Here is a 16,759-nt window from a genome sequence, read left to right as displayed (position 1 = left end):
TTGTCTGCTACAAGTTTTTAAAAAATTTTAGCTATAGTAACCTCAAAAAACTTTTTAAAATTTTTAAAATATACATTTCAAAATATTAAAAAATTTACACATTTCAAAATTTTTTTAAAAAAATTTTACAGTAAATTACAGTAAAGTTTTAGACAAACACCCAAAAAATTCACTTATCAAACGCGGCCTATGTTTCGCTATATATTTTTCTCTAGCATATTTAGTTTCCTATATACATAGTGCTTCTGCTTTTTTTTTTTTACATTAAATTTCAAGATTGACAGAATCGATCCTGAGAATAAAATCTTTGAGATTTGAATAAAATTAATATCATGCAATACTAGATTTAAAAGTATAGAAGTCTAATGGATCAAACGTGTCAAACTTGAAATAAGGAGCAAATTGAGAATATTACAATAGAGTAAAGTGCAATAACCCCACGAGCTAAAGAAAGATTTTAGTAGTAATTCTTTGCTTCTTTGCTTTAAAGTTTGTGAGTTGCCCTTTTCGGGCGGTCAAACTTACTGGCAAGAATGGAATCTAACATTCCAACCTCAAATACTAATATGATATGAGTTGTTGGGGACGGTTCAATATTCGAATTCAAAGAAAAAAAGCAAGTAGTAGTATATTAGAAGAAGAATTTGGGTGAACTACTTGGAAACTAGTAAATGTCTTGATCGTTTGACCAAGTAGAACTGTCATTTAGGCCTGTCAACGATCCGGACCCGGCCCGGATCCATGAAATTATTACGGGTATGGGTAGAGATTTAATTTCGTTACCCGGATTCGGATCCGGATCCGTTTTGTCAAACAAAAAATGGGTTGGATACGGAATATAGTATTCCGACCCGTATTAGATCCGGATCCGGATATAAATGGATTAATAATTTAAAATATGTATATTTATCAATATAATTTGATTAGGGTGATGTATTTGAGTAAAGTCAATTTGATTTATTTTCTTATTTAGTTTTTTTTTGTATTAGTTAGAAATTAGTGTACAAATATATTTTTTCTCATTTTTATTAGAAATTGTAAATTTTCATAATTTTTTTCGGGTAGACCCGGACCCGGATCCGAGACCCGTCGGATCCGGATCCGGAACATAGAGTAGAAAACCCGTTGGGTAAACGAGTCGAATCCGGATCCGATTTGGTATGCCAGGTCCGGGTCCGGAATAATGAATTTCGGCCCGGACCTGGCCCGTTGACAGACCTACTGTCATTAGGGTCGGATAAATTCAAGCTTTTTTTTTTTAAGAAAGAAATTCAAGTTTTTTCAGAAATTCAAGTTCAACCCATTTGGCTGAGGAAAAAGTTTGAAAAGTAGTCTAGCCTTTCATGGACTAAGTTGAATTTGGATTTAAATATTAAGTTCAAATTAAATGTAAGTTGAGTTTGGACCTATTAAACTCAAACCTAATATTAACCCGACCATTTAGTCTGCATATGTATATAAGAAATATTAAATATACAAAATTATATCAAAAGATTCAGAATGACAAATCGTACGAGTAAATTGAGAACATTTGAAAATGTATTGACTTTTGACAATATTTTTATTAATATTTTTTATGTACTTTGAATTAATTGGAATACATTATTATTATTGAAAAATTCTTGGTTTATATACTTTTTAATGAATTGTTATTGGGTCATGTATAGTCTTAATATTGTGGTTCTATAGATATTAAATTAGTTTTAGAAATTAATAGTTATAATAATTATATTAAGGAAATTAAGGAGTAATAGTGAGATAAACCCAAATTAGGTTCACGGGCCTTGGTTCAGGTAAGTGTTTATCCATGGGACCAAAAAGATCAAATGTATTTTTCTGGTCGGTGCTCCATTTGGCCGGTTTGATCAAATAGTGATAGAAAAACATTAAACAATTGATGTCTTCAATCAGTCTAGGTTTTTTTTGACTTTAAAACTTTCATGTCTAACATTGATCTATTCTTAATTTATCCAATCTCGAATAAGTTTGGATTGGCTCTTGCATTGATTTTCATCTTTTTGTTTTTTTTGTAAGCAGGAGGTTTCGAATCCGTCTCATTTACACTTTTTCTCCCCTCCTCGATGTGATCTAATCCAACTTACAATTTCTCTCCCCTTTTATTACCCAACCCAACCCTCCATCTGATTTTTATCTAGCTTGTTTGTTAGTATGACTGTAATCAAATGTTTTTACAAGAACCCATAATGTCACTTAAATTGTTATACTAGAAGAGCAATGTTAGAGACTCTTCTTTATTTGTTGAAGACACTTTATTTTTGACTTTTGTACTCATGTAAAAGGAAAAAAAAAACAATAATGATGGGTGATTGTAAATTCAATTGAAGGTAGAATATTTTTTGTATAATTAACATGATAAAATTTAAAAGGCCAAAGAAAGTGCCATTAAAATTGACCAAACTTAGAATTGCCTACATGCCTAGTGACCTTATAGAACCGATCACTTGTGTGGCAAAGTAGGAAATGTGCATTTGCTAAATTATTATGGAAAGAGGAAACTTTCCGGACAGCCTCTGAATTATTGCCTTTATACGGTTTTAACCCTCAATTATAAATTATCACAAAAAAATCCTTGAACAAAAAAATTTAGTTTAAGAACTTTCGTCAATTTTTGTCTTTAAAGGTGACTGAATTAGGGACAAAACCAACAAGCAAAAAAAATCAACCCATGAAAACAGTCCAAAAGACCCCGTTGACTGATTTTTTCATCAAATTAGGGTTAGAGAAGATGGAAGATGAAAAAAAAAAGAAAGAAAATTAAACACGGTGTTATTAGTTGACTTAACATAATTGGTTTTTAATTAAATAATACGTTGGTTTTTCTGTTTGGTCGGTTTTGCCCCTAATTCCATTACATTTGACATCCAAAATTGACGAAAATCCTTAAATTAAGTTTTTCTTTTGTTCAGGGGCTTATTTGCGACAATTTATAGTTGAGAGACCAAACCGCGCAAATTGAATAGTTCAGGAGCCTGTTGGAAAGTTTCCTCTTTTGAAAATATATAGAAGTGTTACTTCACTGAAAGGGTCCTATCAATAAATTCATGTCATTGAAAATTCATTTCTTCTTTTCTCAGGATCGACAGTTGGAGACTTGAAATTTTTTTCTTCAGCGAAGTTCTGTCAAGAGTATATTGTTGCCGTCCTGCTTAGGTTAGGAATGCGAAGAAGCCACATGTATGATCCATCTAACACGCAAGTTCTGGACTGGAATGGTCATGGAATCTGGTGTGACTTTTACTCTTTCTAGGAAATGTATTCTCTTTTTCCTTGGTGCTGGGACTTAGTATTGCTACTCGTGTCCTTCTGAAAAGAAAGAGGGATAGCTACTCTTGGTGGTCCACGCCGAGCGGCATTAATGCTGTCCTTCAAAGAACTGGTAAATGATTGATTGGTGATAGACAAAATGTAGTGGAAGTCAGTAAAATTACTGAAACAGGGCACAAATGTATTCAAAGAAGTGGTAAATGCTTCTCTTAAAAGAAGAAAACAACTTCAAATTTAGCCAAACATTCAACAGCTTTTGATCTTCCTCTACATGTATAGGCCTCACATTCGAGAGATTTTTTGGTCACAAACTTGGGGTAAGCAAATTATGGTTCCATGATCTCTTCGGTCAAATGCATATCATATGCAGAACCACTAATGAAATCCATGGATAAAGCTGAAAAGGTGCCTTTTCTTTTCTTTTCTTTTCTTTTCTTTTCTTTTCTATGGAAGAAATCAGGGCTTGATGTACTGTTGTAGTTGAAAGATTAAGTAGAGCCCAATAAATGTCAACAATTAGAATTATTGATCTTTACTAGTAATCCTGTGGCTCTACCGCTTCATATAATTGATAACCCTTTTTGTAGTCTCATCTTACATAGAACGAATATGGGGAGTTGCCTTAGTGACTCCTGAGGCAAGAGCTGGTTCTAACCATCAATCATGACCCACAATTTGATCTGCACCCCTTTACCAATTTACCAAATCACACAAGAAAACTTGGTTGTTTTGTCCACCCGAAATCAAGACTCTGCAATCAGCGGAGACTTTTGGGCTCTACAACAAATCAGTGGCCCCAATATTTTTGACTTCTAAGTTCATTTCAGGCAAAACAAGACTGCCAAATAATGTGCTAATAATAATGCTCGCTGAAACTTCATCTATAGATTCTAGAATGAATTGTCATTGTTATGAAGAGCAAAGAACTCAAAAGCGAAAACAGAAATGAACACAACATCAGGCTACTTCTGACACACATAGATACCACAACGAAGAGGAAGTTATTAATGCAGCGTATCATCATCCCCCCAATCTGCCTCAAGAACTGACCTCAATTCACACCTGTGGTGGTGTATATTCAAATTTATCCTTGAGAATGAGAGCCAAAAAGTTGTTACCATTTGACAACACTGCTAACTTGCTAACATCCTCAGGAACAGAAGTTTGAAGAATTAGCAGCAATTATTGGACGAGATGTTGCATAAAGGTGGCACATCAAACTATATTCTAAGGCAGGAGTTCTTATACATACTCAAAGCATGCAATTAGAGCCGAGACTTTTCTGAAAATATGATAGGCTTGTCACACAGTTCAACTTTCTCATCCGTTTAGATGAATACACTAGTAACTACTAATGACTATTCTTCCTCTCTGTGGAGCACTAAGCAATCATCTAGGCACAACACAGAGAATCCATGTTCACCATAGCAATTCCATTAAACAGACGTGGATTTCAGATTCATATTTCCAATTATTCCCAAATCGAATTGCTTTCTGAACTTGATTGGATTTCAGATTCGGATCCAAGCAGAAGTCAGACATCAAAATGGACAGCGCTTCCGGCAAAGAGATTTGGTTTATCATGCTTGCTACTGCCAAACATCTCAATGTCTTGACAGGACCAGACAACTAAGATTATGTTTGAGAAAGCCAGCAACCATATATAGCATGGTCTTCATCCCTTACTACTGAAGCTCAACCAAGTCCTAGCTTCTAGCGTGCACTGCAGCACACATGATGGTCGCTACAAAGTTATGCAGCTATAGAGGCACAACAGTTGAGATCTAGTGAAAATCCAGTTGATGATAGAGAGGCTCATAGTGGACAGAGTAGCTACATAATCTGCTTTCTAGGCAGAAAATTGCACTGTCAGGATAGCTTTGTGATACATCCTTGTTTGTTGCAAAGTAATTCTTTCAATCAGATATTTCAATCAACATGACATGAATTTGTTCAATCAGATGTTTCAATCACCATGACCAGAATTCAACTCCTTAAAATAGCAATATTAGTTTGAATGACGACCAGATCACAAAATAGTATCCAGATGATCAAATGGTAGGGACAAATCAAACCATCCAGTAAAATGTTTCTATCTCTTTACCAAGACCAAACTAATTTTCCCTGGATTTTATGATTTCTAACAGTCCGATATATCAATATAGAAAACCAGAATAGTTTTTGGAAGTCATAAAATAACATAAAAACTTCATATATCAATTTCTATTCTATTTATTCCAATTGCAATGGTTAAGTACATTTCTGAAAAATCAGACACAGTAAAGAAAATCAAACTAGCAACATCGGTTCCATCAGAGATAAATTACAGGCTAACCAAAGGTTCATGCTGACAACAAACTCCCCTTCAAAATTCAACCACCATTTTATTTAGCAAATAAAACAGGCATTTTAAGAAAGGTGGTATGCTGTGATCCATTAAGCACCATAATGCTACTCTGCAACGCAATAGATATCTTTTCAGAATGGTTGACCTGCTACCAAGCAAATCTTGTGATTCGGCCAATCAGGAACATAATTGTTCATCTCAACTCGTCTAATCATACTTTTCTCTCCATGAGTATACAAGAAAGAACACCCACGAGAGTGCCAGAGCAAAGTCACCAACCAGCTGCCTTGGCCAATCATGAGCTAAATCCTCAAGCTTTCTCTCAAAATAAACTCTCCAGAGTGCTACCAAGACATGAATGAGAATAAGCCCCTTAGCGAAAAAGCTCTGAAAGTCCCTGTCCTTGACAAAAGCCACCATTAACAATAAAAATCCAATCACAAACAAAAGCAACCCGGCAAATGAATTGGATATCTGTATTAACAACTGATCATGTGGAGTTGATCCCAGCATCTTTTTAGCTGTCTCAATACCGTGCCCAAAAGCAGATATTTCATTGAGATAGAACATTATCAATGCACCGCAAGTTATAGCAATTACTGAATGTAAAGTGCATATAATAAAGAATCCGGATGATGCCATTTGCCAAATTACCACCCCACGATCTTTCAACCCAAGTTTCCACTATATTTCCAGCTCAAACCTCAAGTCTTCAATCAAGTTAAAGCTGTAATATTCTACAAAAGAAAAAGAAAAAAGTGAAGCCCAAAAATCAATCTTGGTAAAACTCCAATTAAGGAGAATGCAAATGGGGGTTCAGGATCATATATTATTACCAGCCTACCTGAATGTTTGAGAATTTGATACGTAAAACGAAGAAAATATGGCTATTTATACAACAATTATTAAATAAAAGGAGGAATTGAAGAAAATAAGATATCAATGTGTGCAAGATGATCCACAACTGGGAACTGGAATACAAAACCCTAGGTCATGGTTTTGAGGTTTGTTGCTAATTCCCAGACAATGGCACCGAAATTGGGGATTTTAAAAGAGACCCATTTGGGGATATCTGCAATTTGAGATAAACCCCAAATCTATTGAGAATTTCGATGTTAAAGGAGAGACAAAATCATTGAGGAATGGTACCATTGTGGAAACCCTAACCCAAGGATCATAGTGCTGGCGGAGAAGGATGAAGAATGGTGACAGCCTGACAGATGGCGATTTGTCATTGGTAAGTGTGCATTCACATTGGCGGGTTTATTGTCGGTTGCACTATTGGTCAATGGTCATTGTAAACTACTCGTTCTTTTTTTTTTTCCCCTTTTTTGACAGATAAAATTGAGGTTTCTTTAGCTGTTTCTTTTTGGTTGGGAAAATTATGAATCAGTTTTTGGGAAAAAAGAAGAAGAAAAAATTCTCCCTTTTTAGTTTGGGCAGTGATTTGACTGGTTTTGAGAATTAGCTTGCTCTCTTTCTTGAAGACTCACTGTATCTTAATAAGGACAATTTTGTCTTTATTTTATCAATCAAATGGTTTTTTTTTTTTTTTTATGTTACTCAATATTTTGAACTTTACAAACCATTTTCTAATCTATCTTATGAAGAAATATAAACGAAAATTGACAGAAAAAGTCAAAAAAATGTTTCAATTCTTGACCAAGAACATTTGCTTTCATGATTAACATGTAGAAGCCCCCAGGCCGTTAGTATTATTGGGTCCTTATCCAGAGGTCACGTTTCAATTCCTATTATGGTGTAATGCATCTTTGGGACGGGCTCTGCATTATCGCAGGAAATGGATACCCCCTGCATTAGGGAAAAAAAAAGGAAAAGACTAACAAGTAGGAATCTTGGACCAACTAGAACTCAGCATCACTCATTCTTACATCAAAAGCATGTTCTTTGGCAGTGCTTTGCTTATATTCCAAAAGATGGGCACAATTCACAAGGAATTATTTGCAATAAACTGAACCCAATTGCTAGCAGACATGCAGAACTTACAGGTGTCTTAGAATCCAATAGCCAGTCTGCTGTTAGGCCAGTGCTTATGAGACATGCATTTATGATAAAGTTATTCTTGCTGTTGTAATTGCTTTTGCTAGTAATATGCAGCTTGTTCGGCTGAAATATCTAGATACCAAACTGGATCTTGTACTAGGTGTGTAATTTATGGTATTTGAATGAATTCCTTTAGTATAAAAGTGAAAAAGGAAAAAAAAAAGGGTCTTTGATTTTCTCCTTCATATCGATGTATTTATTATTTAGTCGAATTGCAGCTTGTTAGGAGCTGTCTTAGGTGTTAATTTTTTCACAAAAGTATAATTTTAGGGAAACAGCTGTCCCAAATTCAGGTTCACTAGTAAGATCGTTAGGAAAACCTAGTCATGGTTTATATCAAACCAAATGAAAATCCAATCCTCCTTAACAAGTGGTTTGCACTTTTTAAGCTGTAATTAATGGTTGCATGGATTTACCATTTTTTCACCGAAAAATTTTTCAAATACAATGTTAAAGTAACAAACTCTCAAAAACACTTCTAAAAGCACATAATTCATACAAATCTCAAATATAACTAAAAAATAAAATAAATCAACCACATCCATCTTCTTCGATCCACTATCTATCATCACCGCACGCCACCACCTAGCACCACGACCGCTTCCATCCTCCACCTCCACCGCCACCCCCACCCTCTCCCTCCTCTTCTCTCCTCCATTTCCTTTCCCTTCCTCCTCCTTCCTCTTTCTCTCCCCTCCTCTTGTGCAATCTCTCCTTCTTAAAAATATCTCAAAATACATTCTAAAAAATACCCTAAAAAATGTTTAATCATCTATCGTAATTTTTTTTACATATATCGTTATAATAAATTTTTTAAACAACACTTTCAAAAATACCTAATCCATACGAGCCTAAGTTGTTAATTGGTTTTATGGTCTGAACATGACACTCAAAGATGAATGCAAAGAACCCGCATCACAAACCTCCCTATGCTAGGAGGGTTATGGAGTTGGCATGCTGCCTTGTGCTTTTTCCCACATGGTTCCTCTTATGGACTGCAGAAACATACTATAAGGCAAAAGTTTGGGTAAATCTGATTTTGTAAACATGTCGTCTAAATTTATGTCGTCCCTGCCCCATATCCCATTTACATTGAGCGATTGAGCGAGTCTACCTTAATGTTTATCTTATCATAAAAAATCTTAGATCTACCAAGCGTGTGCCTTACCATAAAAGGATCTTTTTGGGGCCTTGAAGAGCGTACCTCTCTGGTTTTCGGCTAAGATCAAGTGTAGTGTCTGTTACGATATTTCTAGGGGAAAGAACCCATTTCAGCAGCTTATCGCCTTATTGCCTTCGGCCTGGCGCACCCACCAAATCCAGTCTAAAAAGAAGCCCAAGACTCCTTTTATTTTCCTCAATTATTTGCGTTATGACTTTGATCTCATGTAGTATTTTTTTATGTTGGGTGGGAGAGAAAGGGGGGGGGGGGGTTGGTAAGAGTTGCTAATCGCGTACGTTTAATCTCAAATTAATTAGCATATTATCACTAGCAATATATAGTATTATGTTAATAACCTCAAATTAATTGGCATTTTCACCAATCCATGGTAGTATTATTATGTTCGGTTCAGTTTAGAAATTACTAGTCTTTTTATCCTTAGTGTCATTGCAGTCTCAAGTCATCAATCAAGTCACTTGTCAAATGGATGCTTTGTTACTTGAGAAAATGAAATTGATCTTTGGCAAAGCTCTATAAACAAGGGTTTGAGTATACTTACAGCGTTGCTTGAAATCTGGTTTCTGCCCCCAAAAGTACATTCATAAGCAAATTTTCATGAAAATGCTAAGAGGTTTTAGAACAGCCAAAACCCCGGATCTTTCACTTTCTAATAATCAAGAAGAATATACACAACAAATTAGAAGGCCAGAACAAGAGAAGAAAAATTAAAAGCAGAAAAAGATTAGTGCAAGATTACACCATAACTCTCTTCTTAAGTATATAGGTAGCTATAAGCCTAAAATTAACAGCAGAATACGCCATTGATTGTCAAATTCATCCTCTCTTTGCTAACCTAGGGGAAGTTCTAGTCCCTTTAGCAGCGACAGCCATGTTCTTCTCTCCCTTCTTTTTTCCAATTTCCTTCTTACCCTTCAACTTTCCTTTAATTTCATCCCGACCCCCTTCTTCCTCCTCGCCAACCCGGCCTCTCTTTCTCCCTGCCGCCTCACCACCACCAGCCCTAGCCGGACTCCTCTTTTTCTCATTAGCCACCCTGTCAAAATCATCCCCCAACTTCCTAGCCGTCTTCCTAAGTTCCCTCCTCTTCTCCTCCACCACCACCTCCTCCTCCTCTTCCTCCTCCTCATCCACCAACATCCTCCTCCTCCGCTTCACCGCCACCGGAGCCGGCGGCGTCACCGGACTACCGCTCCCCTTCTCCTTCTGGGCTTTTCTTAAAAAAGCTTCCTCGTTTCAGCGAGGCTTTCGTAACGTTCCTTCAATCCTGCCTTGGAGGCGGTGGCGCGATGAAACTCAGACCACCCATCGACAATGAGGCTTCCTGAGCCACGACATTAGCGCGATCCCATGACTGGACCGGTGCATCTACCCTGCTCGTCGTTCCTTTCACGTCTTGTGTAGAAACCTTGGCCTTGGAGGCTGCCTTGCCTTCGTAGAATTCTTCCGGGACCAGAGCCACACCATTCGATTCTAGGAACGTTTATGTGGAAATTGATGTTTGCGTGTTTTGTGGGCTCCAGGTTGTATATATGACCTGGAAAATACGTTTTTTGAGTAATGGCGGAAGATTTTGGCGCCAAGTCTTAGCGCCAGAACTTTTTACCGCGCTGAGATCTAAACGCCGTTACTGTTAATTCATTACCACGTTGACGGCTTTTCACGTAACACGTTAAAATAAAATTGAGCATACCTGAGATAAAAGACTTTTTCTTTAGGTATTTTCTTTTTTTTGGCTTCTTATTTGTGATGGGAAAGGAGAAAAAGAAAGAAAATAAGGGCGTCGACTAATTAGCAGCATTACTCTTTTTCGTTTTTGGGTACGAAGCAGCATGAGGAATTAATTTCCTATTATATATTTTTTTAGACTATTGTAATTTTTTATTTTTTTGTAGTTATCAATTTAAGTAAACAAAAAAAAATTAAAATAGGATGTTTATGAAACAATAATAGCAATATAATAAAATGTGGTATAATAAAATGTGGACAGAGAGTGGAATAAGAAGTGAGACAGAAGATCTGTTGCGACTCATAAGTTAGTCATAAATATTAATTAAGGTGTCAATTTTGTTAAAGATTTCATGGGATACTATCATACCACCATGTCTGTTTGCTTGGCGTAAGCACAACACAATTATACTCTAATTATGTGCGTAGTTGTGTTTAGTTATGGAATAATCAGCTCAAAAGCAATGCCTCTTATATTTGTGGCAAGTGCTAAATTGGATGGCAAAGGCCGAAAGCGTTTACTTGTTTCTGCTTAACAGTTAATACATAGGTACCGTTTATACTTTACATTTGTTCTCTCATTTTGGCGCTATTATAAGAAGAAAAAAAACGTGCTTTTCTTGAAAATGCTGCTTAAGAATTTAAACAACATATCCCTCCAAAAAAAAGAAAGAAAGAGGAATTTCAACAACATAGGCGCGCTTATGGTATGTCGCAGCGTAGTAATTGGCTGTTCCTCAATTGGTGCGACGGAGTCTATCATATGAAGGAATTGTACCAATTGGTTGTTCACACATCATCAAAGATGATGATATCATGTAATACAAATTTTCCATATTTTATCCGATTACAAAATGATTGCATTTTGGTACTAGTTTTGAAGACGTTATATGTCAATTCATCGTCAAATTCCTGGTGCTCTCTCCATCTCTAGTTTCATCACCCAATATGAGATCGAATGACTTGAATTCGACCCCGAAATGACGACCAATGGGACTCTGGTCATCACCGCAGATCAAGAAATGTCCTCCAAACCACAATCATTTAGGAATTCTTACTGATCGCCTGTTAACATAATCCTGCAAACATTGGTTGCTTATAAAAACTTCTGCAAATTGTCCACTAATATAATTTTTACATTGATAGCAAGGTTTGAAACATATCGATAACGAAATTCGAACACATTACCTGTTCTTATCAATTGAATCTAACCTATGAACTAACTTGTGTTGACAACTTCTATATAAGTTAGATACCATACCTAATCAACTGAGGAATGACTTGTCATTACCAATCTAGACAACTTGTGAACCTACTTTTGTTCACTTCTTCTGTACAAGTTGGATGCAATACCAAATCAACCGAATGTTCATTTTCACACACCATGCAACAGGTAAGCTGGGTAATTCTTGACCTTAGCGAGAGTAAAGTTGACTGATATCACGTTCGTTGGGATGTCTTGTTGAAATCGGGAAACACATGGACTCAAATCAATGTCGTACTAGAAATGAACAGGACGGAGGCCAGTCACTATGACAAAGTTGTGGACATCATTCATGAATCATAGGACAAGAGAAAGCGCAGTGTCCTCGGACATTTCAACAAATATATAAACTTCTTCTGCATTTACCATTTGGGATAATGCTGAAGGTCATTGTCGATCCCTGGAAGCACTCCCACTGAAATATGAGAGATTGGACACCACTAGCAATCTCAATTGCAAACCGAAAGAGTATCTGATCGGATTACGAAAAGATTAAGGACCAATACAGCCATAATTTATGTTCAATTGTTTGTGTAAGTTTCTAGCGTGCACGTGCCGGCACACACATATAATGTTCAATTTCTTGTATGTTAGGTTGTCAAGTTGTACTTATCTATATCATATCAAGTGGAGGTCCTATCTTTTTGTCATGTGATAAAAAAAATTTGTTTTTGTTTATGTATTTTTTTGATGGATTTCATTCTTTTTTTTTGTTGTAACAATTAATTTACAGTTCTTTTTCACTCCATTATTCATAGTAAATTTCAATCAATTATCAATTACCTACCTTATATGTATTTGTATCAATTACTTACCTTAATTTATAGTCATTTTACTATTTATATGTTTGTGCTAATTATACCTTTCGTCTTATTTAATCAATTAGTCAATCAATCAATCAATCAACCCGTGGTTTTAATTCTCTTTTTCAATCATAAGATTGTCTTTTTATCCGTGATTAGGGAAATTTATAATTAGTCACATTTTTTTTCTATTTTTCTACAACTATTTCTCTTTTTTCCTTGCTCCCATTATTGAGTTTGGTCACATGTTTTTTTTTCTTAACGCTTTGAAATTTCACTCTTTTTTTCATTAATTAATATCTTAATTTTAGCCTATTACCTAATGCCACTAATTCAATTTCATTAGCTTAGCGCGATGAAAAAGTTTATTTTTTTCATTCCCAAACTCTTTTTGCATCCCGAGTAAAAAAAAAAAAAGTTTATCTGTCAACTGAATATTTAGATTTTTAAAATTTGTGTTGTAATTTCTAATTATACTATTGAATGCAATACGAACTTTTTGCATGGGAAAGAAATTAATTATATATATTACTGTTATATATATAAATATATTACTGTGTATTTAAGAACTTCAGGACTCAATTTAGCCTAAAAATCAAGCAGTAGTGAACCAAGACAACAGTCTCTTTGTTACAAGATGTTCTCTTGAGCCTCAAGTTTGTGGTCAAAGAAACAGCATGCTAATCAGGCAAAGGAGTTCCAACTTCCAAATTCATACAATCCCTTTTGACCAACTAACAATTGGAATAATCCTTACCTAATTAACAAAGCAGATATCCATGAATAATGTCTTGTGCATGGTCGCACGTTTTACTGACCTAAAACCTATTTGTTCTACTTTTTGCATGGCTTCGTCTTTTTGGAAGAAAAACAAAACGTTGTACTTCTTTGAATGGAAACCATCAATACTGACCGTGAATTATGAACTTGTATCATGTGTCATGTTGCGTACAATCTGCAAATTATTCTGTTCTTGCTGATTTAGCACCAACCTAATCTACAAGGAAAGCTTGATTGTATAGGAATTGCATGTTTTGAAGTTCAAAGCTTCTGCAACTTGAGAGGTCCAATATATCATTGTCATGATGGTTTTTGATTATCATTTATTCCTGATGGTGATACTTATGATCTGACAATCGTCAGTTCTTTTAACATCATAAGTTCTACTACTTTGATGGATTCAGCCTTGCACATTTGCTCAATGACAGAACATGTCAAGATTTGTGCCAAGTAACTATGGACTTAATAATGAATCCCCTTGTGGGATGATTTGAGATCGATGCCCTGTACACATTACAAAAACTAATATTAATCTAGGCATGCCTATACAAACATGTTTGAAGTTGTGCAAAGTATACAGCGGTGGAGCCAGAAAAAATTCTCAGTGGGGGCAAAAACAACATTAAAATTTTTTACCTACTCTCTTTTTAGTTTTTTAAGCAAAAAAAATATTCACCAACAAGTTGAAATGAAAAATCTTTTTTTAGTTTATTTCAAATGAAATTTTGTGGCCCGCATATTCTTTTAGAATATTAGTTCATGAACCAACTTAGAGGATTACTTAATTCTTTCACTCCTTTCATAAGAAAATTTTGAAGACATACTTGAAATTATATCAAAATTTTATGGATACTATAGAAGTTTAAAGGGATAGTGGGGCCCGTGCCCCCAGTGCCTCCATCTTAAATCTCCACTGAAAGTATAAGAAATATGTATACCTGGCAATTGGGCAGGTTGGGCGGATTAATATTGGGTTCTCACTTAAATGGGTTATACCCAACCCACCCAACTTTAGATTGGGTTGATTTTGGGTTGGGTCATATTGGGTTATCTCAAACCCATGACTCAAATATGACCTAACATATTAATTAATACATTTTAATACATAAACTTTTTTCACATACATTTTAACATACAAAAAAAAGATTTTTTTCACACATATAAACACATTTCACATACATAAATGTATTTTCACACACACTCACTTCTTAAGTTCCTTGAAAACACATCATAAATAGAATAATATTTTATATTACTTGTATTGTGAATTTTAGATAATAAATTGTACATTTAAATAGATTAGCTAAAAAAAATTGTTTACTTTATACTTTTTAATACTACTAATTGATTGAAACTTATTAAATGACTGGAGACATTACTGCATTTTGGTTTTTGGACTCGGTAATTAAGAGGGAAAGTTAATTGTCTTGCTGATTCCAAGTTTCTCGTGAAGTTGAAGATGGGAGGTATTTGGTTCAGACGAAATGAAATCGTTGGACTAGTCATGCCCAAGTTGTCATAATTAATCAAAACAAAATAGAATCCGCAAGTCAACTATATTGATTCGAAGTTAATATCATGATCCATATACATATAATGTATACTAGAAGGTATTTTTTTTTATTGATTTGATATAGTTAGATAATTCATCACCTGATTAATTAGAATCATCTAGGATCATACTTGATGCTATGGTCATATTAATCTTTTAGAATTACCACAGCTCTTATATAAAGTAGAAAATATTATATGCTTTAAAACTGGTATTGGTCCCCAAAAAATTATTAAGGAAAATCCCAAACTTTTTAAGAAATAAATGAGAGGAGAATTCATGAACTATTATGACATTTTTACCACATCGGGATCGCATTATTTTGAATTGTCGAAAAATTAGGCTGATACAAAGTAAGCTTTTGTTTGTAAATTTGAAGAATCCGAAATTATATAATGCTAAAAGGTTAAAAAAGAAATTTGTATAATATTATACGTACACGAAATATTAACAAACAAAAGCAAGTTGCAACTTGGGAACAACCACAAAAAAAAAAGAAAAAAAGGGGGAGGAAAACAACATACTCTTAAAAGGCATAATAAATTATTATAAAAGTTGAGCAAGTTTAACTACTGTTATAAAAAAGTAATATAAGCATGAGTTTTATTTCAAGTTTCTTTTTTCTTTTAAATAAAAATTTAAAAAATTGATTGAAAAAAAAAATATATATATATATATATATATATATATGAGAATTTTGAATACAAATTAATCAATGAATTATTAACACATGTCCAAATGCAAATATTTGGACATATGTGTATTGAATCTTGTATTTTTTATTTTGAATTACTTTTAAACAAGTTAGGTATTGGGTACCCAAATAAAAAACCCAACCCGTCCAATAAATAAATTGAATTATTCTTACCAAACCCAACAAAACCCATAACCCAATTGACCCAACCCATCATTTAAAATTAATGGGCGGAGGGTTGTTAGGTTTCGAACTTTTTTGCTGGTTCTTGAAATATGTAGCACTGATCATATAGTCCAATACGAGTAACTTTTCACCTAGGAATGATTATATCAGTAAACCTTAGTAAATTTTACTCAGAATAGTAGTATCTGCTGATGAGAAGGATCGAGGAAAGAGTCATGAAGCTAGAACTGCGAATTACTTGGGTCGAATCCTTGCTGCAGAAGTCTCTTATTAGTCTTGGTCATATCTTTACTTTCGGCCTTGTCGTCCAAGAATGTGCAGCTTGACTCTAATTCCTCTATTGAATACAATGAAGAGTTCCTACTTTCCAACCGCCCAACTACACACTACCCGGTGTTTTCTTTATCAACTTTTTGTTGCCACTACGCTAAACTTCAAAACTCACCCATTTGTATCAAGATTCTTGATGTGATTATTACGTGTGGATAGGGTTTTTGGTAGTTTTAGGGAAAATTTCATAGAAATCACCAGTGCTTTTCATAGACGAAGATTATGTATTTGACAACTAAACTATTGATTTTTCCCCTTTTCTGAAGTTCGTTACAAGAGAATGAAAAGACTTGTACTGTTCAAGGGATTTATCTAATTTTTGTTCTATTATTGGTTTTCTTGTTTCTAATAAATTTTTGGAGTGATAAAGGCAAATAAATATCATGAGTAACAAGATGCTAACTAGGGCTGACTTCATTCACCTCAAGGAAAGTTTTTTGTCCTACTGGAGATAGTTGTTAAACTCGTGCTCGACATCAACTCAATAATGTTAGTAGTTTTATTATGAATGTGCTGGTTTAATCGGTGATTTATAATATAATAAAA

General features: G+C 34.7%; 1 protein-coding gene across 3 annotated transcripts; it reads right to left on the bottom strand.

The window, feature by feature from the left end:
* Positions 1 to 5,488: 5,488 nt before the first annotated feature.
* LOC113756892 lies at positions 5,489 to 6,905 on the bottom strand. 3 transcript variants are annotated; one of them, XM_027300363.1, is made up of 2 exons: positions 6,782 to 6,905; positions 5,489 to 6,369 (listed from the first exon to the last, which is right to left on the bottom strand). In XM_027300363.1, exon 2 carries the CDS (start codon positions 6,272 to 6,274, stop codon positions 5,840 to 5,842), a length of 435 nt encoding a protein of 144 aa, XP_027156164.1. In that variant the 5' UTR covers positions 6,275 to 6,369; positions 6,782 to 6,905; the 3' UTR covers positions 5,489 to 5,839. The 3 variants fall into 3 exon arrangements, with proteins under 3 accessions (XP_027156164.1, XP_027156163.1, XP_027156161.1); XM_027300362.1 differs by lacking the exon at positions 6,782 to 6,905 and adding an exon at positions 6,469 to 6,775; XM_027300360.1 differs by lacking the exon at positions 6,782 to 6,905 and adding an exon at positions 6,477 to 6,775.
* Positions 6,906 to 16,759: the final 9,854 nt, after the last annotated feature.

This window comes from Coffea eugenioides, unplaced genomic scaffold (assembly GCF_003713205.1).
Source record: "Coffea eugenioides isolate CCC68of unplaced genomic scaffold, Ceug_1.0 ScVebR1_2519;HRSCAF=3562, whole genome shotgun sequence".
Lineage (NCBI taxonomy): Eukaryota > Viridiplantae > Streptophyta > Magnoliopsida > Gentianales > Rubiaceae > Coffea > Coffea eugenioides.
The sequence above is the reverse complement of the archived record's forward strand: the minus strand, read 5'-3'. Positions and strand labels throughout refer to the sequence as shown.

Bases quoted from the DNA above. Each gene is read 5' to 3' on its own strand.
- LOC113756892 (XM_027300363.1), bottom strand. From the start codon at position 6,274: ATGGCATCATCCGGATTCTTTATTATATGCACTTTACATTCAGTAATT.